The sequence below is a fragment of the Barbus barbus genome, assembly GCF_936440315.1.
Source record: "Barbus barbus genome assembly, chromosome: 44".
In the NCBI taxonomy this organism is placed as follows: Eukaryota; Metazoa; Chordata; class Actinopteri; order Cypriniformes; family Cyprinidae; genus Barbus; species Barbus barbus.
Window position 1 is genome coordinate 18,273,614 of NC_136722.1, and position 26,852 is coordinate 18,300,465.

Below are 26,852 nucleotides of genomic sequence, written 5' to 3' on the forward strand. Positions count from 1 at the left end.
CTTTGATGCCACACGTGACAGTGACGTGTGGTCGGCGCCGGTTCAAGTCGGACTAAATTTCTAACCGGCATGCACTGCTTCAAGTCAGCCGCCGATCGGTCTGCTAAGTGCTGCATGAAGTCGAACGCACCTAGTAACTTAATGATGTGGGGCGTGGCGTAAACTTATTTTAGGGGCGTGGTCCACAAAAAAACGCAGGCATAAACATAACAGCAAGTAAAGCATCATAGCAGTCAAATTATATGAAAGATTAATAAATAAATCGATCAATTATTATACTATTAATTATAAGGCTTATACAAAGACACTATTTAATTACAGTACTCTATCTATCCATCTTTCTGTCTCTGTCGGTCAACCATGCACAGAAAAGTAAATGTCATTTCAACAGCGCCATCTAACGCGTGCATCAATTAATGCTGAACAATGCATAGCTTACTTATAATGCATTCTGATTTCTCCTACAATTGTGTTGCAATATCATTAGACTCATTTATCTGATCTTTATAGTATTTATTCATATTTTATATAGCATTATATAACAATATATTTTATATATAAAAAAATACAGCATAGTTTTGCAGTAAAAACCAGTAATATCTCCATCTTTTGAGTTTCAGTTTATGTTGGCTGGAAGCCTGTTTCCCAGTAAAACCAATGTTTGTTGACAATCCTTACTCTGTTATTTTCCTATGTCTCAGACTCCTCTTTATATTTTGAGGATCTTGAGAACATAATTTTTTTTTTTTTTATGTAGATATGCCTCACAGAATGTTACCAAACTGAGAATAATCCAAACAAATCTTGTATGTAGCAACAATTAACGTGTATTAGAAGCAAAGGTAGGTTTCACAAAGTTCTTTTGAAAATACTTGACAATACTTTTAAATACTTTTATTATAAAAAAAAAAAAAAAAAAGAAGCAAAGTTTGAACAGTGAAAAGGTTCAAATAAATGACAATCCCACTGTTTGATCGGAGTCTCGAAACAATTGCACCGGTCTAAACAAGGGTTCTGACATCACTCTTCAATCCCACACAGGCTCTAGTAAAACCTGCTCTGTGGATATTCAGATGGACCTAAAAGCCCAATAAACCACCAATACATGTTCACAGCAATACAGTATTGTGTGAAAGCTACAATGTTTCCACAAACGCACAGTAAAAAGGTAAATCACTGAGCAGACTCTAAACAGAGGTAAACATGTCTTTAAAATGAGAACAAACAAGTTCTTCAACAAAAGGTTCGTATAAAACACATGATCAGTGTCTGAAGTAATGAATACTTCTGCGTACTTCCTCCTTAAATATCCTCATATATTTGAACATTTTTAGTTTTAAAAAGTTGTTCTGAACAAATGTGGTCTTAGTTTTGATTAATCTGATAAATCAAGTAATCTAACACCAAATTCAAGCCATAATACATTTTTAAGGCCAATAGTACAAACCTGAAAAGAAAATTACGGTTTTAATATGAATGCTTTCTAAATTTCACCCTGAACAAAACCAGAACGGATGATAATCTTAAAATAGCTTGAAAGCAATGGAGTCACGAAACATCTGTCCGAGCAATGTCTGATCAAACCACATCTGCCCAGAGAAATCAATGGATGATATGAAAAATAGGAACCGATACTGCTGAAACGGTTAACACCAATGTAAAACCAGCAGATTACAGATTTTACAGGCTTTCTTGGTCCTTCTGAACTGAGGAAATGCTGACTGACAGGAAAGGCTCACAATGGGATTATGGCCGACCACAAAACTAAGAGAGGAAGCTCACATGCTTATGTACAGTTGTGTGAAATTGCTATTAAAACACAAAATAAACATTTAAGATGTGATTCTTGTTGGTTGCTGGTTGTGATCCCCATAGAGGCTGAAATCTCTCTCAAAACATCTGCATTCCGAATCCCTGTTAGAGGAAGATGATAAACTGATCAGTACTTCCTTCTCAATAGCACTGATTAAAAAAGCATGTTCAGAATGACGTTTAAAACAAAGCAGGGTTTTCATTTGAACATTTACATTTGGTAATTCTACAAAACAAGTTACATTGTTATACATATATCTAATTTACATATGAATATCTTAAAGGTGCACTTACAGAATCATCTTCCATTATGGCCGTAGAGTCAAAAAAGTCTGGTCTGAGTTCAGCTCTTTCTCTCCGGTTTCTCGACGCCGGCTAAAATGTAGAACGGACAAATGACCTCAAAGATCTAATCTTACAGATGAACAGATGTTGTAATATGACCCGTAGTCTTGGCTGTCACCAGATACATTACAAATACACTCAAGAACTCAGAAAACAGAGCTCAGCACATCTGTAAATTCTTACCAAATCTATCACCATGGTGTCCTCGAATTCCTCGTTCATGTCCTCTAGCTGATTGCGTGAGGACATCATCACGTCCTCGAAGATGGGCTCAGCGTCATCTTCCATAAGGCCTCGCCTGAATCAAATGACAAGTAAATGATAAACTGTAGTTTTGTGATTATTTATTTCTTAAACTATGCTTATAGTTAGGCTAACAAACTATGTATCTAGAGTTTTAAAAATGTATAAGTCATTATTACTGCATAAATTATATTATTTATAAATATTTAATAATATATGTGACCCTGGACCACAAAACCAGTCATAAGTAGCACAGGTATATTTGTAGTAATAGCCAACAATACACTCTATGAGTCACAATTATCAATGTTTATTTTATGCAAAAAATCATTAGTATATTAAGTAAAGATCATGTTCCATGAAGATATTTTGTAAATTTCCTACCGTAAATATATCAAAACCTCATTTTTGATTAGTAATACACATTGCTAAGGACTTCATTTGGACAACTTTAAAGGCGATTTTCTTAATATTTTGAATTTTTTGCGCCCTCAAAATACATCAAACATCAATGGAAAGCTTATTTATTCAGTTTTCAGATGATGTATACATCTCAATTTAAAAAAATTGACCCTTAAGACTGGTTTTGGGGTCCAGGGTCACATAACTAAATATATTTAATACGAACAATTATTACTTATTAATAATAAACAAAAATGCTATACACATTTTTAAATGTATTACATTTTATTTAATTATTAGGAAGATATTATTATTGTATAGAATGACATACTTTTTAAATATGTAATAATATATAATTAAATATATTTGTTAATTGTTTATTTATATTACTGCTGCCTTTTTATAAAAGCAATGAGCATTTTTTATTTATTCATTATTTGTTAAATATTCTGTTATGTAATATATATTCTATTCTGATTGAGGTGGTTTTAGTCACTGCACACATGGTTAGAATTGCTGTGATGTTTTCTCATGACTTATTGCTTTAGTAAAGGACACAAAAGATTTCTGAAATGTCAACTGCTTAGCATCATGGTCAGTAGTGCGAGTACGTACACCTGCTGTCTCACTCCACCACTGCGTGATTTCATGTAGTTCATCCCTCCTCTCTCTTTTCTGTTCACCTCCTCCATCTTCTGCTGATCCAACCATGACATCTGGATCTGAGGGCTGAATGTGAGGGAACAAAATGATGAAATGATGCAAGAACAGCGAGAGAATTGCTTCAGCAGGAGCTCAAATTACATAAGAAAACAGTAAGTTCTGCATAATGTTTCTCCTATCTTTCAACAAGCTTAATTCCATACTTGTGCATGTAGTCTGGTTCTGAGCCCGGTTCCGACGAGTCTTGGTCTGGGATGTGATCTGCTGCCTGTCTGGGGTTTTCTCTCAGGACAGTTGATGTGAGCTGTGGGGTGTGGAGGCCCCCTGGTGTCTGAAGTGTGTCATTACGCATTACCCATGAACCCTCAACACCCTCTTCTGTGAAAAGACATCAATGTCAAATCGGATTATTCTTAGACGATATCAACGCAATGAAGTGAGACAAGGGAATAATAGGGTATTTTATATGCAGTCTATTATTTAAGATGTCTTATATGAAACATTAAAGGTTTTATTCTACCTTCTGGTCGTTTTTTGTGCTGTGGCGGTCGACCCCTTTTGCTGCGGACTGTGCTGGCTTTGCTGGTAGAGCTGGTGCCGGTGGTGACAGACAGTCGGTCATCATCTCCTCCTGTCAGCAGGGAGTTCCTGTATGCGATGAGAGGCAGCCAGACGTCCTCTCTTCTCTCCATCATATACTCAGTCATAAACTTCTCCAGGTACGAATGACTGTGGCATGAACACATTTATCAGAGCCAATCAAACATGTTGTGACAAATGCACAAATACAGTATTAAATATAGGGATTTATCACAATCACATATATAAAATGTACATACAGGTGCATCTCAATAAATTAGAATGTCGTGAAAAAGTTCATTTTTTCTTGCAACTTATTTCAAAAATTGAAACTTTCATATATTTTAGATTCATTGCATGTAAAGTAAAACATTTAAAAAAAAATGTGTTTTAATAATGAGGATTACAGTTTACAGCTCATGAAAGTAAAAAAATCAGTATATTCAGAATCAAAATATTTACATTTGAGTTTCAATTAATGACCATCCCTACAGTATAAATTCAGGGTATCTCTTGTTCTTTGAAATCACAATAATGGGGAAGACTGCTGCCTTGGCAATGGTCCAGAAGACGAACACTGACGTCCTCCATAAAGCGTGTAAGTCACAAAGGGTCATTACTGAAAGGTGTGGCTGTTTACAGAGTGCTGTATCAAAGCATATTAAATGCAAAGTTGACTGGAAGGACGAATTTGGGTAGGAAAAGGTGCACAAGCAACAGGGATGACGGCAAGCTTGAGAATACGGTCAAGCAAATCTGATTCAAACACTTGTGAGAGCTTCACAAGGAATGGACTGAAGCTGGAGTCAGTGCATCAAGAGTCACCACACTCAGATGTCTTCAGGAAAAGGGCTACCAAGCCACTTCTGAACCAGAGACAGCGTCAGAAGCATCTTACCTGGGCTGTGGAGAAAAAGAACTGGACTGTTGCTCAGTGGTCCAAAGTCCTCTTTTCAGATGAAAGTAAATTTTGCATTTCATTTGGAAATCAAGGTCTGGAGTCTGGAGGAAGAGTGGAGAGGCACAGAATCCATGTTGCTTGAAGTCTAGTGTGAAGTTTCCACAGTCAGTGATGATTTGGGCTGCCATGTCCTCTGCTGGTGTTGGTCCACTGTGTTTTCTGAAGTCCACAGTCAACGCAGCCATCTACCAGGAAATTTTAGAGCACTTCATGCTTCCTTCTGCTGACAAGCTTTATGGAGATGCTGATTTCATTTTCCAGCAGGACTTGGCACCTGCCCACGGTACCAATTCAATTCAATTCAATGACCATGGTGTTACTGTGCTTGACTGGCCGGCAAACTCGCCTGATCATATCTATTGTCAAGAGGAAGATGAGAGACACCAGACCCAACAATGCAGATGAGCTGAAGGCCACTGTCAAAGAAACCTGGGCTTCCATACCACCTGAGCAGTGCCACAAACTGATCACCTCCATGCCACGCCGAATTGAGGCAGTAATTAAAGCAAAAGGAGTCCCTACCAAGTATTTAGTACATATACAGTAAATGAACATACTTACCAGAAGGCCAACAATTCACTAAAAATGTTTTTATTATTGGTCTTATGAAGTATTCTAATTTGTTGAGATAGTGAATTGGTGGGTTTTTGCCTAAATCATCACATTTAAAAGAACCAAAGACTTAAACTACTTCAGTCTGTGTGCATTGAATTTATTTAATACACGAGTTTCACAATATGAGTTGAATTACTGAAATAAATGAACTTTTTCACGACATTCTAATTTATTGAGATGCACCTTTATATTTGTAGTCACAGTATTGAATTCTGTTTTTTTATGTACTGAACTGCCATAATTTAATTTTCCTTTGGAGATTAATAAAGCTCATTAATCTAGTCTAATCTACATTATTATATTTCTTAAATATATACACGTATGTGTGTGCATTTATATATATATATATATATATATATATAAAAATATACACAGTACACACACATAATATGTAAACATAGACTTATTATTTTGGATGCGATTAATAACGATTAATCAATTTTACAGCCCTAGCTAAATGTCTGGACTAGAGATGCACCGATTGACCGGCCAGTGATCGGCCGATTTTTCGCATGACCGGCGATTCCGAGCCGATCCTTTTATTGCAGGCAATGACATCAATTTTAATAGCATTCATTGTAAACGGTGACTGATGATGTATTTATGTTGTGCCAGATGAGGCTTGCACAGCCTGAGTGAGCGTGTGAGAGAGACAGCACACACAAAATAACTCACAGAAATGTATAGATGCATACTGCGATAGAAGTAAAAAATATATTTTCAATATATGATTTAGATATGCAACATTATATGGCCATGATGTTTTCCCGAATATCGATTGCAACGTGACACTGATTTTATACAATAGTATTTAAAGTTAAAATTAAGTGACTTCGATTTTAGACAAAATATTGACTGTTTTTGCTCAATTTCACTGACGAAAATAGTTCAGATCAAAGCCACAGCAGAACTGTTGTGTGTCTCCGAGCAACACACAGTGGTGTTTCGATACTGAATGAATCCACGTTTTTGAACGAATCGAGTGAGTCAATGATTCAGTGGCCCGTTCATAAGAACAGCCACTTGCCTGAATAAATAAATTACTCACTCATTAAAATACACTTGCCGCCACCTACTGGTGGTTTAGTCATATTTAAAAGTATCATTGCATTTTTTCAACATTTCTTTGTATGTTTAAAAAAAACATTAATCTTATAAAATTATTTATGCATTTGAAATTTTGCAGTATAAATGCATTTATGGCACCTCAGCTTCACCAAACTGTCTGTGTAAATGCATCTAATGCCACTTCAGATACAGCTTCTGTTTCCTCTGCAGTGGAAAGATAAAGTGCGCTAATACTAATTTAATTTGAATAGTAACAACTCTACAGTTTCTTATTATGCTAACTGAATTAATTGAAACAAAGTAAGAATTTGATGTGAAAGATGACATTTAATAAGGTTAGGGGGGAAAAAATGTCCATTTATAAACATAGTGGGAAATGACATCTGTTTTGTTACATACAGCAACTCATTTTACGTTAGCCATTTCTTCCTCTTTACAGTCACAGAGCACTTTATTTTGAGAGTTGTTTAAGTGAGAGAAATTCTGTAACTTAGTCCAGATTGGGGGAATTGTAATGTTTAATAATTTCTTTTATTATGTAAATTGAAATTTGCACAGATTTTTGTTTGTATATGCTGTCAATTATAGTTCTTAGAAAGAAAATCGGAATCGACAAAAATCAGTACCGGCAGGTGATGCTTCCCAAAAAAAAAATAATAAAAAAAAATAAATAAAAAAATCGGAAATCAGAATCAGCCAAGAAAATTGCAATCTGTGCATCTCTAGTCTGGACACACAGTTTTGATGTCGTCATTATTCAAAAATGATAAAAAAATAGCAACAATAATAACTTAAAGTGGTATATCCACAAAATCATGTTGTTCCAAAATTGTGTAGCTTTCTTTTTTCTGTTGAGCAGAAAATAAGGTATTTTGAAGAATGTTGGTAACTACTATTTTGGTTCCCATTTACATTGTATGAAAAAAAAAAAAAAAAAAAACATCATGGGAACCTAAAACCATTAGGACTCTTTAAAATATGTTAATTTATGTTTTGGAATGACATGAGGGTGAATAAATGAGAATTTTAATTTTTGGATGAACTACCTCTTTAATAGGGGCGTTCACATTTTCTACTTATACTTCACAAAATATACACACATAAAACAGTCACAAAGCGTTTTCTGCACTTACACAGTCTTTTTGTCTTGTCGTAGGAGTTTGGAGGAGAACTCACAGAGCACTTCCAGGAAGGCCAGGTTTGGTGGTGGGTACTCTGGGCCTTTTGGATTCGGGACCTTGAAGGCGAACTCAATCCCATCCCTGTGTTTGTTATATAAAATTAGTTCATGCAAACATTCACGTTGAACATTGAGTTAAAAATCAACAACAAAGGTTATTAAAGTCAGTTCTGGTTCTGCCAATAATTGCTTTTCATTCTTTAGATAGAAACTGTAGTAAAGATGAAGGAAGCCAAGTTTCTTACTTGTGCAGTGTGGCCACGGCCTCTCTGGTTTTGATCTGGTCCAGCCCAAATGTGAGTGCAAAGCGACGGGCCAATTCCTTAATGCCACTGACATGTGAGGACGTTCGGTCCAGGTTGGGTCCTTGGTCCTGGATCAGCTCATTGAAGAGCTGCAGACAAGGAAAGTGTCCAAATCAAACATTTAAAGCATTAGGGAGGAAAGCTGTACAAGATTCAAAATTCATAACCGACTGTGAAAATGATCTAATCCTAAATATTACATCGATCTCATACCTGCTGCAAGCTGAGGATAAGGGTCTTTGCACACTGGATCTTGTCCATCTGTCTGGTCTTACTCAAGGTTTCTTTGATGATGTCTCCATAGTCATTGTAATACTGAAAAAACGAACACTAGTCATTTGAATCACATTTTAACCATACAGATCTCTGTGGCTTAAATTTATCAGGTTTTCATACCTTCATATATTGTTTGAAGATGTCAGCAGCAGCAGGCATGTCCACAATGTCGAAGATGATTAGTTTACAGAAGGCGGCCAACAGATTCCTCCTCTTATGAAGGGCCTCAATCTTATTAGCTTCATCCTCTTCATCACCCTCTGAAAGAAAAAGCCCAACATTAATTGAAAATTTTAAGGTAGAGTCTGTTTAAGAAGTCTTGATAGAAAGTCTTTTCTAAATGCTCTATAAATAAATAAATTCTCCAATTTCTTATTTCACTGTCTGAGTCTCAGGATAGCTTTAAAAGTCACCAGTGATCACAAGTGCATCAGAACACACACACGCACCCATGCTCTGATTTTCATCATCCTGGTCGATAAACACATGATCCAGGACAAAGTTGAGCAGTTCATTCTGCAGAGTGCTGTCTGGATTGAAGACCAGCGGCTGCAGAGCGTCTCGACCGCCTGAGACCAACTGGTGACTGAAAATCATCAGCAGGTCACATAGCAACATGAAGGCCTGTGGAGATAAAACAGACAAACTCTTAAATTTCATATGTGAATGTTTCAATGTGCACTATGAGTCGCTCTTTTTAAGATTATAATTAAAGAACACCAGCAAATGGTCACTAAAATGCCTCTACTCACCTGTTCTTTGACTGGAGTGTTCACATTAGACAGGCACTGTTGGCAAACCGCTAGAAATGACTTCACCACTCTTCTTAATGCCACAAGATCATCCTGCCCAGGAAACACATATTAACATCTATGTCACTTAATTCTCAGAGAACATAAATAAATCAGGCTAATGTATTTGACAACAGTATATTATGGGGTGTACTAAACCTTTGATGGACATCCTTCAGTAATTTTCACAAGTTGCCACAGGATGGAGTAATGAGAGCACTGCAGAGCTTGGACAGCGATCTGACCACAACAAGAGAATACAGATTCATCATTTAATGAGTAACAAAAGGCTATTAAACATGTTACACCATCTGACATTATGATGTACATAGAAGTTGTTATGTTATCAGTATGTCCTTTTTTTAAAATTGAATAGTTTGCCAAGCTTTAATGTTTGTTTTGTACAACACTACAGTTCAAATGTATGGGGTCGGAAAGATTTGATTTTTTTTTCTTACATTTTGAGTCTCGTGTGTTCATCAAAGATGCATTTATTAGGTACTTATGCATTTATTATAAAAAAAAAAAAAAAAAAAAAAAAAAAAAAAAAAGAAAAATTCCTATAATGCCAAAGCTATTTTAGCAGCAATTACTCCAGTTTTCAGTGTCAAATAAGCTTAAAAAAATCATCTTACTATGCAGATTTAATTCTCAAAAAACATTTCTTATTATTATCAATGTTAAAATCTGTTATGCCACTTAAATATTTTTTGGAAACCATCAAGCATTTTTTTTTGGGATTCTTTAATGAATAGCAAGTTCAAAAGAAAAGCATTTATATAAAAGGTAGAACATTATACCCATCACTTTTGGTAAATTTATGTATCCTTGCTGAATAAAAGTATTAATTTCTTTTAAAAATTAATATCCCTTCCTATCCCCAAACTTTTCAGTTGTATATGTAAGTTTGTGTTTTATGCCAATTTATATCATGTTACCAAGTTAGATCATAAGAATTCCGTCAATCGCCATCCATTTTCATTGCTTAACACGTTTACCTGCTCTGGCATGGAGCCCTGTTCGATCCCCATCTTCAACAATCGATAACAATTTTTGAAAAGGTCCCACTTTGTAAGGTCATGTGCACTGGAAAGCATACAAAGCAAACCTCAATGTTCTGTAGACAGAATTCTGCATTTCAAAAACAAAAATCAGAGGGAATTGGTCTCTTACTTATGGAACGCAGTGAGCTTCTTTAGCGTTGAAAGAACATTATAAATGTCATCATCATCTGCTTCATCACCCTAGAAATAAGGAAATGAACAAAGACAATTTAATATCAAATGCATAAAGGCAAGTCACTAATATTCATACACAAGATGAAAAGCACTGAAATGAAACCGCTCTTTCACCTCCTGCAGCAGGTCTTCCACTGAGTGAGCAAATCTGTCCGTGAGCTCGTCGATGAGTTGGCTGTGAGCAATGTCCACGCGGTTCATGATGGTGTATTCTTCACTGCACAAGATGCTGTAAGTCTTGCTACACGCTTCCAGAACCTCCATCTCAGCGTGCTTATCTACCACCACCCGGATCTGCTTCAGCAGGGCATCTAGATGCTAAACACAGCCAGAAAGACACAGGAATAAATATCAGAAAACTTGAACGAAACAATGTGTCGGTTTAGATTTTTATGTCACAGTAGTAAGAACTCCACCAGACCTTTTCCATTCGTCCTGAACTGTAGACTTCAAGCTCAAAGTACTGAGGGATCTGGAGGAGGTTTGCCACCTTTTCAGCATCAGCCTGGTACTAAAGGCAAAAGCAAAACAAATGTGAAGCATATTTTCTGTAAAATTCAATGTCATTTGTTTCAGCATCTTTATGCCATCACAAGCTAGCACAAGCTAGCTTTGAAGTATTAGTTGAGAATGTTTTTACATTTATGTATATTCATATTTAGTGCTCAAGTAATATTTCTTATTATAAAATGTTAAAAAAACGTTGCGCTGCTTAATATTTTTGTAGAAACTTTTTTCAGGGTTCTTTGAAGAACAGAAAGTTCAAAATATCAGAATTAAATTTTTTTAAAATGTTTAAAAAAATCAATAAAATGTTTTTTTAATATGATACATTTCTTTACTGTCACATTTAATCAATGCAATGCATCCTTGCATTGTGAAAATTATGCATCCTTGCAAGGTGAAAATTAAATAAATTACGGTTTTAAATATATTACAATAAACTGTTTTTAATGTTTTTTACTTTGATCAAATAAATGCACGCACTGGTAGTGTGTCATAACAAAAATAGGAATAAGGAAAACCATCAATAGATTACGTGCCATGCCACATTGAACGCCTAAATTGTAGACAACTTTGTTTGATTATAATAACAGCAATTTGGTTCTGTTTTGCATGTACAGTTGTTGTTTTGAAAACTGTGTTGTGAGGACATTCTCCGGTCTCATGAACATTGACATTACTGGAGCATGGTACTTTACCTTCGAAAGCAGCATGGGCAGAGCAACAATCAAGTGTTCAGTCAGTCTGTTCTTATCATCAATCTGTGTCTTCTTCTCTTTGGCAGTGAGCACCTGAGGGATGTGCAGAAGAACAACAGAAAATCTTTAAACCTATAGTCTATAATATGTCTACAGTAAAGACTGATTCCAAGACAACTTACCCTCTTTCCTGTTCCTCTGCCCACAGGCGGATGAGCTTCAGCAGCCTGTTTGATGGTACAGACCATGAGCTCGATCAGTGCACCCTCATGCCGGTCTCCCAACACTACAACAAAACCCACAATCAGACAGGACTAATGAGTAAACCGAGACATGCTAGTTTCATCCAGAAAGATCTGAAATAAATGTGGGTGGCTGTACCCTCTTCCCCCTGCACAGGGTCCTCCAGCAGGAGCTCAACCATGCAGTCCCAATCTTTCAGCAGATCCTGTGAGCTGTCCCACAGACTGTCCACCAGGTATGCCGCATGCTCATGAAGCTTCCATGCAAAAAAGTAACATGATGATTAGATAAACAGCAATAACAAGTGTTGGGAAAATATTAGGAGCTAAGAATTGGCTGCCTTTTATGAAGCAGGAAGGAATTCTTTTATGAAACAGGAAGTTGAATAGGAATAACAAGATTGCATGCATACGTTTTCCCTCGAAATCTTTGTAACTAAATAACTATGCCTAATTACGATAACCGTGAATAATGCAGGATACAAGTATATAGGCTAATAAAAATATAAATGGAACAATTAATAAAATAAATACTGACAAAAAAAATAGCTGCAAGCTAGAACTAGGACAATAAATGATTCATCATGGTCTACAAAAGAAAAGTTCATTTCTAAGAGTTAACTTATTTTCTACAATATTTATTATGAATTTTTGAACTAATTTTTTTTATGAACTGTATTGAAATTGAATGTTTAAAATTAACCCATGTGTTGAGTAAATGTGAAAAATATTTAATAGGCAAGTCATAACAGCAATTTAAATTTATTAAATTTTAATTCTCCTTTCTCGAATTCAAATTGGATTACAATTCTGCATCCTGCTTGCTAAACCAATTTGATTTTAATTTTAAATTTCATGGCACTCCTCCCTGTTTGTGACACATTCTCAATAAAGGGATGGGTTAATAAATAAATGCTTGGTGAATAAAGGCTGTGCATTAAACCATCAAAAATACATTCATTTTTCTTACCTCGCTCTCCAGGAAGAAAAGCACTAGCATTCTTATAAGGTTCCCATTAGGGCTGTTTCGGCCTCGTCTTTTTGCCATAGCCTCCTCAACCTGAGGGTCATGCCTGCTAAATAACCTGCAGCCAGACACAAGCAATTGATTAAAACATTTGAGGAGTCTGACATGCAGTCATCACGTTTAAGAAAGTAAAACGTGGCTGTCAAAAACACATTCATTCATCTCACTTTCTATGAAGGAACTCTCCAGCTGCCACAGCAACAGGACGATGAGCCGAATACACTAGATGATAGACGTTCTCACAATCTTCATTAGATAAAGCATCCTCACTACCACTACAGGAAACAGAAAAACAAACGAGAGAGAGATTTAAGGATGTAGAAAAATGTGAGAGGTGGAAGAAAGAGTCACACAAGAGAAATCTTATAAGAAACACAGGAGACCAGTTATAAAATATACATTTTTATATTACTGTTATTCTGTAATATTAAAAACAAATATATTACTATATTATTTTTCAATAAATACCTGCTACATTTAAAGTACAATGTAGTATACTGTAGTGTGAAATGTTTAATGCTCTCTAATAAATAAATTTTTAATATTAAACTTTTTATACAAGTATGTAAATGTATGTGTGTAGATATAAATTAGTGCTATCAAACGATTAATCGCATCCAAAATAAGTTTGTTTACATAATATGTGTGTGTATACGGTGTACATTAATTATGAATATATAAATACAAACACATCCATGTATACATTTAATATTTTTTTTTTATGTTTATATATTTATATACAATATAAAATATAGAAATGTATATACACATGTAATATTTTCAAAATATATACTGTATGTGTGTGTATTTATATATACATAATATATTATGTACATACATTATGTAAACAATTTTTTTTATTTTGGATGCGATTAATCATTTGACAGCACTAATATAAATATTCATATACACACAAACATAATAAAATAAAGACTGTGTGAAAAATACTTACTGCAGAATCAAAGTGACGAGTCGTATGGCCTCTACTGCCACATCATACTCTTTATCCAATGTCATGGACACAATACGGTCCTGAGAGAAAGGAAGTGACATCATAACATTTCCAAACTGATGCCTAGGGCTGTGCGATTTGGGCAAAATATCTAATTGCGATATTTTTGACAAATATTGCGATTGCGTTTTGATTTGCGATTTTAAATTTGCAAAGTCAAGCTTCAGCTCAATATTGTCAATAATGTGCAGCACAGTATGAGTATTGTTACCCTGCTGAAAAAAAAACAAAAAAAAACAATAGAAACCATCACAGAAATTCTTACAGATTCCATAAAAACCATTACAAAATTCCTTTTTGTTTTGGGCATTATTCCAATAGGAATTACTGTTGTTCTATTGGTTGCCATCTGCTAGATTACTTCCCACCAATAGAATGCATCAAATACCAGTAGACACCATAATAGTTTACATTAAAACCAATACAATTCCCATTATAACCCTTAAATCCATTAAATTTTCTATTGTGTTTTGGGAGGCGTTCTACTGTTTTTTTGTTTGTTTTGTTTTTTCTGCTGGGAAGATTATAATGGTATTACTACTTTTACAGAATTACTGAATTTCACAAGAAAGATTTGTTTATTTTTTATAAATAAAGAACTGTATTTCTTTCGTCAATTATTAAAGTATTACATGTTACATGGGCTGATTCATTCATTTTTAAATATTTGGGATTTTAAGAACAAGTGGGAAATGTGCTGAATGTTTCATTTCATCCAGGTGAAATTGGCAAGCAGTTAGACTTAATTTATATTCGTTTTAAACGTGGAGCCAGTTGACACAGGTTGTGCGTGTGCGTCAGGCCTCGTCCATATTGCCAGATGCACTCGTGACAGACTTGCGGAGCAGAACCGGGCGCGAGACCGTGAGTATAAAAGAGCATTACGAGACAGGCTGCATGTGTGCGTCTCGTCCATGAGACGCGGGAGATGCGCAGCGTGGTTTTTCTTTAGTTTTAATTTGCCTAACTTTCGATCTGACCCTTTTTAAATGGTGGGCGTTTATTCAGTTGGCTAGAGCAGTGCTTATCGGGGAGAACAGAGGTGTGCTCGCTCTATTGATTAGTAAGACCTCCACTCAAGGCTGGCAGTCATGCATATGCTCTGGATCAGAGTAATATTGCGTCCACATCGCAGGCTTTGCGATTAGCAAATCGCAATGTCTCAAATCGCGATTGCGATTTGATTTCGATTAATCGCACAGCCCTACTGATGTCTACAGCACTCAGGCACATTTTGAAAATTGTAATAAAGGTATGGAGAGATATAATAAAAGCTGTTATAGAGTATTCAGAATTGTGCATATATGTTACCTTAAATCGATTGGTGAAGAGCTCAAGTTTGGGGAATAGCTCTCTGTTGGTATAGAGGGTCTGAAGGGCCTTTAGACATTTGAGTCGAACTTCACCTTGCTGTAAAGGATTGCATTTTACATCATTTTATACATTTAGATCAACAATATTTAACATGAAAAAATGCATAATTGTATATACTAGATTATGTTACTGATAACACACAGAGAGAAATATAAACACTTACTCTGTCATGTAGCGTCCATCCCACATACTTCAAGTAACTGTCGTTGAGAAAAGCATCACTGTATAACTTCATCCAAACGCCAATTTCTTCTATGCAAATAGCTCTGATTTCCGCTATGGCATCTCTGAAAGAAATCAAGAGAACACAATATGAAATCCACAGGATTATGAAACATATGGAATAACTGGTTTCTAGTCATTTGTGATTAGTGGATATGGATTTTTAAAATTCAAAAACTGACACTGAAAAGTACAATTTCTACCTGCTATTTGTATGCCACTCACCTGTAACGGTGAACAAAAATACCCTTGAAGATTGAGTTCATCATGTTCTCAATCTCATCTTGGTTTTCTTGGAGCTAGAAGACGAAATAAACAAGAAAACACACTGGAAATCGTGTTCATGAGACAGTAGAACAAAACTTGGAAGAAAGGAAGCCAACCCACCTCTTTCCTCTTCTCCAGCAGCATTTCCAGCTTCTCGTTGGCTCTTTTCCCCGCGACCTTATTCCGTTCGGCCTCATACTGCCTCTGTGTGTTATCCTGATTGATGCTCAGGTTCAGAGCAACATTTACCAGGGCTGTCATCAGTTTCATTGCTGCAGCAGAAACAAGACATGACAGAAATTAATAACTCCCAACTGCAGGATCGGGTATAACTTGAAGGTCAATGGTGAATGACTGACCTGCCAGCGTGCTGGTGTGTCTGAAGGCTCGGACCTGTGAGTCTGAGAGTCCAGTGAGCAGAGAAATGACGGTGTCCATCATGTATTCATCATAGATGATGCTGTACTGGCACTGACGGACCAGAACCATGATGAACTCGCAAAAGTTGTATCGGAATTTCTTCCACTGCGGTCCTGCCATTGTGAGAGGGTAGTCGCCACTGTCCTGGATTTGATAAGCAGAGAAATTTATTAATTCTTCATTAACATGAATTAAAAAAAAAAAAAGTCAAAATAACAACAAACCTCATCAAACTCCTCTGTCATCTTTCTGATAATTTCAGCATTCTGCATGTTCCTGAACATCTCGATCCTTACAGTTCCTGTGATTGTTTGTGAAATAAATGAATACTTTTTTCAGCAAGTATGCATTAAATTGATCAAAAGTGACATTAAAGGCTTTTATGATGATACAGAAGACAAAAGACAACTTTTTAAGCAGTACACCTGTTTTCAAACACTGATAATAATAAGAAATGTTTCTTGAGCACCAAATCAGCATATTAGAATGATTTCTGAAGGATAATGTGACACTGAAGACTGAAGTAAAGGCCATCACAGGAATAAATTCCATTTTAAAACATTAAAAACAACTACAAAAATATTTGACAATATTGCTGTTTTACAGTATTTTTGAGCAAATACATGGTTCTTTCAACACCATTAAAAATTATAAAAAATACAAATCTTACCAATCCCAAACTTTTAAATGGTAGAGTAACTGCAGATTCCTATACCTATTTAAATCAATTTTAATTAAAGATGATTCTCAAATCATCTAATTTTTTTCATCAAAAGCATATGAGCTTGGTGATTTAAGGGGATAGTTGCCAAAGCTTGTTTTCTGTGGCTGTACATAGGAATCAGGTGATCAGTTGATTGAGATTCCTCTGTAAATACATGTATTACCTTATTATTAATATAGATGTTTAATAATATTAATGTTGGTGAATATAGATGTTCCTAGATATAGATGTAATTTAATTTAAAATAGCTTTGATAGTCATTTGAGAAAGAATCATGATGTATGAATATATTTTTCTCCCCAACACTAATTCCTATGATTGCAATTGACAAGATTTCATGGTAAAAAAAAAACAACAACTTTGGAACTGTTGAGAAATAAATTAGATAAATTACCTTTACAGCCAGAACAGTGAATGAAAAAGTTGATTAGATCTAGGAGTGCAATGTCTCTGTCTTGCTTGTAAGATTCAATCCAGTCATCAATGACGGACTAGAAACAAATGCAAAGAAAAAAAAAAAACAGTCATACAACATAACAACATAATTCCACCTCAAATAGTCAGAAACAGACAGCAAGACACGTGTTGTGTTTTACCTGCATGGCACTTTTGCCTTGTTTGACCACCTCAAACAGAGTGCTGGGGTCTGTACCCTCTCCATTCTGATGAGCCACTCCATTCGGCCTCCTCCCACCTTTATCAACCGGAGACCTTCGGGCCTTCTTACTGGCCGTCTGGCAAAAAAAAAAAAAAAAAAGAGTTCAGGAAGAGTGGCAGACAGCATGCATTTAGGTTTCAAATAAATGCAATGAGTTGATCTGCTCAGCAGCAGTGGTCTTACGCCTTGTTTTCCAGGCCTGCCTCTCTTTTTCTTGCCCTTTCCTTCCCCAATGTCATCCAGCTCACTAACACTCATGCTCAGACTCACAGTGTCGCCTTGCCCGTCATTTGACGAGTCCCTGCATAGCGTAATGCAAATGTTCATTAACATATTTGTGCACATTTATATCAGCGCCCATCATTTTAAAGGGTTTTACTTACTGCAACATAGGAAAGTCTGAGTTGATCATGTTGTGTCTTCTGACAAAACTAGGAGACTTCTAAAGATGAATCACGCAGTGATGGCGTGAATGTGTTTGCGATTCTTCAGTTTAGGCCCAGAATGCTTCAGATCACATAACCTGAGAATTTAGACAAAACAGAAGCTCTGATAAGGATGATATGAAGCATAATTAAGTGCAGATAAATGCAAAACAGTACAAAAAGCTTAATGAACAGAAAAGTGTAGGCCTATATATATTTAAATACATATATATAGGCCTACACACACATACATATATATATATTTTTTTATTATTATTATTATTATTATTTTTTATATATAAAATATAAAAGAAAGAAAAAAAAAAGGATACATAAAAATAAAATTGCCATTTAAAAAAAAAAAAAGAAAAAAAAAAAAGGAACATCACACAGCCACTAGGGACAGCATGACCCATGATTTTCAATGAAACTGTGATCCAGGATCAAAACCACAAAAATATGCAACAACTCAAAATGCAATCATAATGACTACTTATTTATTACAGAAACATAACATCTGTCTTAATCACTTGTACTTCAGGAAAAAAAAAAAAAAAAAATTACATTTGACAAAAGACACACTGCCATTAGGGGGCATCCCAAGCATGGCTTTTCCCTGTTGCTGTGGAAACAGCAGAAACAGAGGCAGATAGGATGGCTAAACAGAGTCTTCTCAAGTGGAGATGGGATGTATATGGATCTAAATTAGATCAGACAATATCTGTGCTATTAGATAATATGAAAAGCAAATATTTCCATCCCTGGCTGATTTAGAAAATGCACTTGGATGCATCTTCACACATGATTTGATCTTAACCAACACAAGATGGCTCCCCACCCCCAGAGGAGACTTTCCACACTGTAGTAATAGATGTTTCTGTGATTACTGAGTATTCAAAATACTTGATTCACTGCACGTAAGTGTGAAACAGATATATGGATGGAGCTCAACAGGAATGCAGGGTGGAATTCCCTACATACAGGGTTTCTGATACCAAACTGCTGTCAGATGCTTTTCTAAGTGGACATAAGGAGAAAATAAAACCCCTTACTTTGCATCTGTAACGCTCCCCTCCCCCATACAGATTTGGATATCTCAGTAAATATGGCCCAGGCCAAAACTGGGCTTGTGCTCCGGAAAAAGACTACGCAGTTTTGTTAAACTCAACAGCTGACCGTTACATAATCACACCAGAGATGGGCAGCAGACACATAAGACAAACAAATACTGAATAAAATAACGCATGCACAAATAGCTGTACTTTAGCAGACATGCTGTTTCTCTCTGATGAGTAAGTGCTAAATGTAGTATGTACTGAGGGTAGAGCTCAGGAAAGAAAATGTAATTTACACCTCAGCGGTGGAGGCTGGTGATAGTGAAGAGAGTTGAATCCTTTTGGGAATACTAGAATATGAATGTCAGTGTCAGCAATATACAATGGAGGAACATTCACCAGTTCAATGGCTCATGGAAAAAGATCATTTCTTTGAAAAGATTCTCGACTTCGACTACGAGTAGCCAATCTGCAACTAACCTCCAATCTTCTGAGGTATTTAAAGGTTCAGTGTGGAATATTTGTAGCATTAGAAGAACTAAACGAAACAATTGTTTCCACAAAGGTTTTCCGAACCTGCTATTTCTATTACCAAACAGGTTGCCCCACCCTAAACCCAGACAATCAAATGTATTTTTAACACAAGTCAGTCATTAGTTATTACCCTCATATAGCTATTTCCAGTCATCCAATTACATATCCTGTTTTTGAGATAAAAATAGACGATTCAAAACTAATATCAGTTTTAGTTTCAGGTTTTTTTTTTTTATCTAAAAAAAAACAACAACAACAAAATGCCTCTGTGAAAAAGACATTTGGTTGTTTTAACCTGCATATTCGATTTACCATTTTTTATATTCCTATAATCATCTCCTCTTCATATAATGTCACTGAATCTCTCAGATTTCAGTTACAAATATTAAGAATATTATAGAATATCAACATATTGTAGAAACATTCTATTTTACACTCAGAAATTCATTAATTCTGTAATGATTATTCAGCAAAAGTGTCCAATAACAGTGGGGCTTTAAATGGGTGTTCAGCTAGTCATGTGATCTTCAATTGATGGCTCGTGAAGTGACCTGCTGGATGATAAAAACAGTAGGCTACTTACTGAGGAGAAAATTTACTTAAACGCAAGAAACCCCATTTACCTGAAAACAAAAAACAAAACATACATTGCATTTTTATGCAAAACCGAAAAGATGTACAAGAGATCGCATAGGGGTCAATGGATTTAACAAGATTAAATGGTTCTCACAGTGACGTCAAATTGGAAAAAGAAGTGTAGATGAGGCCAGTAATGGCATTGCACAGAACAACCCCGAAAGCAACTCAATGTATCAGTGAATGTGCTAATGGGCCTGCAGCTTCTCATCGAGCTGGTAGAGCAAACAGCACAGATTCATTAGAATCTGGGGACACACTATTAAATAGTTTGCACTGTATGATGACAGTCAAATGAGGCTATTCTTGGCACTGGCTGGGTGAGATGCTTTTAAATCAGACCAATTATGTCCCTTTCCTCACATTCGATAACTGGCTATTTTCAAGTTCGTGCACATCAAATTTCTTTCAAATCACTCTGGGCACTTAGTTGAATTAGTAATGGGGTTAAATCTGGAAAAGACACTCTGAATCTCTGTATGCTTCAGTTTGGCTTACATCAGTCCAAACTGCCCATTCTGAGTGTGTGCATCATGCACAAACCTCCCATAGCTGCATTTAATGCTTAGCTTTTATGATTTTGTTCAATGAAGAGAAACTCTTCATGCTTATGTTACATAATGACTTTCTTGTTCATCTCTTACTGCTAAAACACATCATCTTTAAGCAAACATCACCAGAATAGATTCAATTAAAGTGGTTCCACAGAAACAATGCTTTCAGAAGTGCACCGTACACAACTAACAATGACAAGGAGCAATAAGTTGTTGCACAGATTTCAACGTCCCTCGCTGACTCTTAATTAAAAACGGCAGAGAAAATTTGAAAATTAAAGATATTTTTTGTTTAAACCCTCCTCAGAACGGGGTTGGATGCAAAGATATGTAACAGTTACAAAACTGTAACAAAATAGTTGCACTTTATATCAGTTGTATAATTATTTAATTAGTGCATTAGCATAGTTTTCTGTAACTAAACTCATGTATCATAGCACTAACAATGTAAATCAAACCTGATTGTTAAAATATACAGCAGTAATGCACTATAAGTAGCTTTCATAGTAGCTAATCATAACTACACAAACTTGTTCACAAAACGAGGCACATTTTAAACAAAAATCCTTATGTGCACCATTCCCTTTCCTTAGCAATTATTTATCCAGGTGTCAGAAAAACAGCCTTTTTAACACTGCATCTACTATCTGAGATCAAATCTTTATCTATATATCTACCTTAGTCCATACGTGGGCTGGTTTAGAAGTGAAGATTGTTTATTCAGATTGAATGGGAGTGGATTTATATCTCCCTTCATCTGTTCATCTCATAAACACTCGCGCTAAGGACAGGCAGCAGTCTCTAATGATCTGTGAAACACTCAAAATAGCTTGACATTTGCCCTAAGAGACTGTGAGAATCACAGTCAGCGTTCACTCTTGCTTTGTCTTGCAGACACACATATCCACCTCAGGTTTGAAAGAAAACTCAATGTTTTATAGATCAAATTCTGTCTTAAGACATCAGCGTAATCAAGGTCTTTTCAAGCGAGTGGGCCGCAGCGAGAGGCATTACCAACACTGTCTTTCTAAATAATGTAATTTCATGTGGCTTGTCAATGAGGAATTCAGCCTTTAGCTAAATGACATATGATCTTGTAGATAAATTTAACATTGTTTGTTTAACCGCTAACACTCTTCCTACTAAACTGCTCACTTGTACACCATTTTTAACACTGAAAAGGCTTGAATGACCAGGCCTACATAGAATCAGTGCCCATAGAATTAGAACAGCTGTTACTCAAAGTTCTAAACAATTCCTGCCGCTTGAATGTTTATTTATTACATATTTTGGATACCAATATAAGCACAATACTCTTTAACCATTTTGTTTAAATCCATTCCACAGATTTCACCCCAAATCATTAACTAAATAGAAAGCGATGGAAATGATTAAATTATGCAAACTACAGTGTTATGCAATACAATTAAATATGCAAAATAAAGGATCGTTTACAAATAAACGTTGACAAAATTTGACAATGGGTGTTTTAGACTATGATCTTTCTGTTATGGACAGATTTAGCTTGACTAAGCTCAGATTCTGAGAAAACGGAATATGATATCCAACCATTTATTAAACTTGTAAGCAATTTTTCGCAGTTTTTAAGGGTTAAAGCAACAGTTCATCTCACCCTCACATCATTCCAAACCTGCATGACTTTCTCAAAATATCTTATTTTCCACAGAAGGAAGGTAGGTTTTGGAACAACATGAGAGTGAGTAAATGATGAATGAATGTTCAAAAATCTTCTGGTGAACTATCCCTTTAATGGGTTTTGTCTTTTTCAAGGTATACAATCAATTCTAAAAAGCACAGTAAACTATACTTACTATACTTCTCTACTATAAAATAAATATACATAGTCAAAACAATGTTTGACTTTATGTAAAGTTGAATCGCAGAGCTAAACTAGTCCATACAGGTTTATACTGTAAGCAAGTCTATTATAAACTGAAACATTTAATAAATACATAAACATACATGCATGTAAACACCCTTACAAACCTGTGTTAAGGATCTCACAAACATTATTAAAAGCCCATTCATATTCATTAAACTGCTAAGAAAAAAAAAAATCTACATCCACTTCTGTAATTAAAACTATTCACTCATCACACAGGTGATGTGATTTTTCTTATCTCTTAAAGCAACATTCATTGATCTTAGTAACACAGCCAATAAAATTCCAGGATAAGAGCATATGACCGACAGTGAGGGTGTTTCCATGGCAACAACGGCCTCCTGGAATACATGTCACGCATCTAAATTGCTTGCCAAAAACACCCGCACTCAGGAGAGGGCATAATACGACAACAGAAAGGTGAAGTCATGCTAGTTTAATATTAATATGACTATCCGGGGCATCATTTATTCCAATAAACGTCTGTTTCAAGAAGGTTAGCTTCTGAAAATATTAATTGGTAAAATAATCATATAAAAACAACAAATGCATATTTTGGTATCTTAGCATTACATATAGACACACACAGATACACAAACACTAAATAATGCAAAAAAGATGAATGACCAAAGTAGAAAGGTGATATCTTTGCTTGTATAATGCACTAAGGAGAGCTTTTTCTCTCTGTATGTGGTTCTCTAGAGGGACAAAGCCAAGGACACCGATTGCAGCGGTCTTTAATTATATTTCTCCCTTATAGTTCACTGTATAAAGGTGAGGGATAATGAAATCAGCACATTTGAGCTGAGGCCTGCCAAGGAGTTCATTAAGAAAAAAATACTTTTTTTTTTTTTTAAATCTCACATTTAAGTTAGCTATGATGTACTTAGAGCTGGACTTTAGGTTTGAAGTCTACAGTAAGTCCTCCAGGAATGAACCCTAGTCTCTTGTGAAATCAACCATTTTACACTTTACACAAAGCCTCCCTCGTCTATGCCAAGATGTATAGATAGAATTACAAACCACAGCCTTTATTTGATGTATTTAAAAAGCCATCAGATTCCTGGCAACATTACAAACAGAAACACTTACATGCAATAAGACTAATGTACTTAATATAAATCCAATTATATCTTTACAAATATGACTCTTAACACTCTGAGATTGATTAGACTTTTAGATATTAAAACATTTAGCACAACAATTTTAAGTAACAAACAAGTAACAGCGTTACTGTTTTAGCAAGAGTGTGTGAGGCATGCAGACAAACTACATATCAAACACTAAAGAGTCCCAAGCCATTTATATTAATGTGGGTTTCTTCAATCAGCACAAATCCCATCTAAAATCCTCATCACAATAGTCTTAGATCAAAGTGGTTTGCATGGTACTAGAAATTGCAAAACGTGAGCAATTTTAATGTTATACTATTACTCATGTCTGCCATAATTTAATAAGAGTAAATAGAAAGTGTATGTACAAAAACAGATTTGATGACTAAGGATAAACTTATTTCACTTTGGCCAGTACATAAAAAAAACAGTTGTGTACCGCATAATGACTTTTAAAAATCTTTCAAAAACAGACTGATTTGCAAATGCATCAATCAGACCAATTTGTAAACCAGGAACAAATTCAAATTCAAGAACAATTTGGTCACAGATATGCAAATCTGTAGTTTTACTGTACCTAAGGGTAGTTTCTAGCATATTAAACCCTTAAGATTTCATGAATTAGATTAATTCCTATGACTTCTAGGCATGGAAAACGCATTTAAATTTTAACTTCCTTGATATTTTCAAGGAAGGATGTTTTCCATTTTGATATTTTCTTGCTATATCCATTTTATATTTTGTGTTGGTTATTGCATGCTAACCAATGGAAGATATACAACCTGTAAAGACAAACAATATATTTTCAAGAAATACAGCATTCAACAGAGGTAAAAAAAATCCTCTCATCTCTTAACTTAAGAGTACTTGATGCACTGACAAAGCCCTCTCTTATTTTATAAATAAATAAACCACATTTCCTCAAAAAGCATCAAAGTGTTGTATGGTTCAGTGCTGAATCAACACTCAGAAAGTGCACAAACAACATTTGGATATCGCTTGTTCAGTGCTTACCCAGTTCCAGGATGAGAATTTACAGTCACCTGCCAAAATCTCACCTCAAAGAGCAGTATAACCTAAAACAAATTGTGTACACAAATTACTGCATTGGAATATAAATAGAAAGTTGATTGATGGAGAAGCATGAGCTTTCCAATGATGTTCATTCAGTCTGTATAGAGGAACCATCCAACTGTGACAACTTGGTTAGCCAATAGATTATTAGCAAAATTATATTTTACAAACACAGAATGAAGAAAGATGAATGACTCATTTCCAAGTGGTCAGTTAGCACGTTATGTTGTTCAAGACGTTATACACAACCATAACTTTAGCCAGAATGAATATAAAACATATTGCTCTGTTTAGTGATCAAATACCAGATATAGTCCTTGAACTAGCTTGAACTCCTCTACTCATAAAACAAACCCTAATGAAGGAACTACCGGCTAAATTTGGACATCAATGTTTTTAAAGTGAGTGAGAAAAGCAACAATTGAACTTTGAATGATTCAAAACACGTAAGTAACACTCCACACAGTTTTCCTCTCTGAGATTTCACGCTAGTTAACAAAGTTATGTAAGTTACTTAGCTACGTTTTGAAGCAAAATGTTGAGCTGTTTATCTTTTACTGACCCACATTACTTAACCAACACCAACCTCCATCCCTTAAGTCTGTAAATACGGCATATTATTCGTGACAACTCGGGGAAGTGTAGGAAAGTTAAGTACACAAACCAGACGTTACATTTCAAACTAGCAGCTAGCAGCGCGAGCGCATCAGAGAACAACAGCAGAGCGCGCGCTGACTGACTGACTGTTCGCGTGCACGGCGGCAGGAAGACATAATGTCACACTCGTTCCTGCAATAACACACCGAAACACATGCACATCAGCTTATTAAGATAATATAGCCGTGAGTGAAATGGAAGACAGTGCCACCAAGGACAGGGGGCATGCATATACACACACACACACACACACACACACACACACACACACACACACACACTGTCCTTCGAGAATTGATCCCATCCCCCCTGCACACACACACACACACACATATATACACACCACACACACACACGCGCGCACACACACACGCTCTCTTGCATGTCCTCCATCTTTAATGCAAGCTCGATTTACGCAGTGAACGCGCGCCCCACAGAAAGATTCAGACTCAGTTGTTGCAAAACTCGCACAAACTCACCTCAACCGCTAAAAGGGGTCCTCCGGGACACGCGTCAGTAATAATTGGCGCGATTAATTGTCCAAATAGTTTATATTTTTATATTGTAAATTAGACCTGAAGAAGAACCGCGCCTTTCCTGAGAGAAGCAATCCTAAACTGCCATCTGGCGGCTTTTACCGCAACGAAATGGCGCGATGGGAGACTGATCTGAGGTCGCCACCTGGTGGACAGAGCATATTTTTACACAAAGCCTTGTTTGGGAGAGATAAAGAGATAAAGTTTACCTTCCTGGGTCGTTTTTTCCGCAAAGGTTGCCTTTTGTGTCTCTCATGATCATATGTGTTACTGTAGGCATTCTTCCAAGCACATCAATAAAAATACAGCAACTGTTTATTTTTTTTACCCAGTCTTTTTATTTTCAATTATGCATATTTAAATGAGTAAATAAATCGCGTATTCCCCACCTCTCGCTCTATATATTTTTTTAGATTATATTATTGGTATAATATTTCATTAAAATAATGACTTTTTTTATTATTTCAGTAGGCTACAGTGAAATGTATTGCATTGTTACACTTTTAGATATTGTTTTAATATGGTAACATTTCATAGAATGTCAAATTATACCAATTACTATACACAAATAAAAATACAAATTATTAATGCAAACTAAAATAGTTTGAATAGATCAGTTTAAATAGATTGTATAAAATGCTTTAGGAATATTCACGCGTATTATGCCACCCACAAAATGATATTTTTATGACTTTTATGTTATTGTTTTTCAACTGATTGGTCTGTTTTCCTTATTGAGG

The 26,852-nt window shown here is 35.6% G+C and overlaps 1 protein-coding gene across 1 annotated transcript; it reads right to left on the reverse strand.

The window, feature by feature from the left end:
* Window positions 1-751: 751 nt before the first annotated feature.
* Window positions 752-26,233, reverse strand: LOC306863598 (cohesin subunit SA-1-like). The gene is made up of 34 exons (XM_079407027.1): window positions 26,056-26,233; window positions 18,010-18,149; window positions 17,810-17,927; window positions 17,565-17,702; window positions 17,363-17,459; window positions 16,469-16,545; window positions 16,184-16,388; window positions 15,945-16,096; window positions 15,783-15,856; window positions 15,499-15,622; window positions 15,273-15,371; window positions 13,902-13,981; window positions 13,117-13,224; window positions 12,893-13,007; window positions 12,062-12,179; window positions 11,863-11,966; window positions 11,681-11,773; window positions 10,900-10,989; window positions 10,593-10,796; window positions 10,414-10,484; window positions 10,239-10,326; window positions 9,400-9,480; window positions 9,202-9,294; window positions 8,899-9,073; window positions 8,570-8,709; window positions 8,387-8,488; window positions 8,114-8,262; window positions 7,822-7,950; window positions 3,986-4,194; window positions 3,669-3,843; window positions 3,418-3,531; window positions 2,341-2,455; window positions 2,107-2,187; window positions 752-1,914 (listed from the first exon to the last, which is right to left on the reverse strand). Exons 2-34 carry the CDS (start codon window positions 18,036-18,038, stop codon window positions 1,891-1,893), a joined length of 3,771 nt encoding a protein of 1,256 aa, XP_079263153.1. The 5' UTR covers window positions 18,039-18,149; window positions 26,056-26,233; the 3' UTR covers window positions 752-1,890.
* Window positions 26,234-26,852: the final 619 nt, after the last annotated feature.

What these genes read in the sequence shown, in the direction of transcription:
- LOC306863598 (XM_079407027.1), bottom strand. Translation starts at nt 18,038, where the DNA reads ATGATCAACTCAGACTTTCCTATGTTGCA. An exon ending in TGCTGGAGAAGAGGAAAGAG is followed by an intron (nt 15,857 to 15,944) that starts GTGGGTTGGCTT and finishes TTCGTCTTCTAG; the next exon opens with CTCCAAGAAAACCAAGATGA. An exon ending in CTGAAGGATGTCCATCAAAG is followed by an intron (nt 9,295 to 9,399) that starts GTTTAGTACACC and finishes TTTCCTGGGCAG; the next exon opens with GATGATCTTGTGGCATTAAG.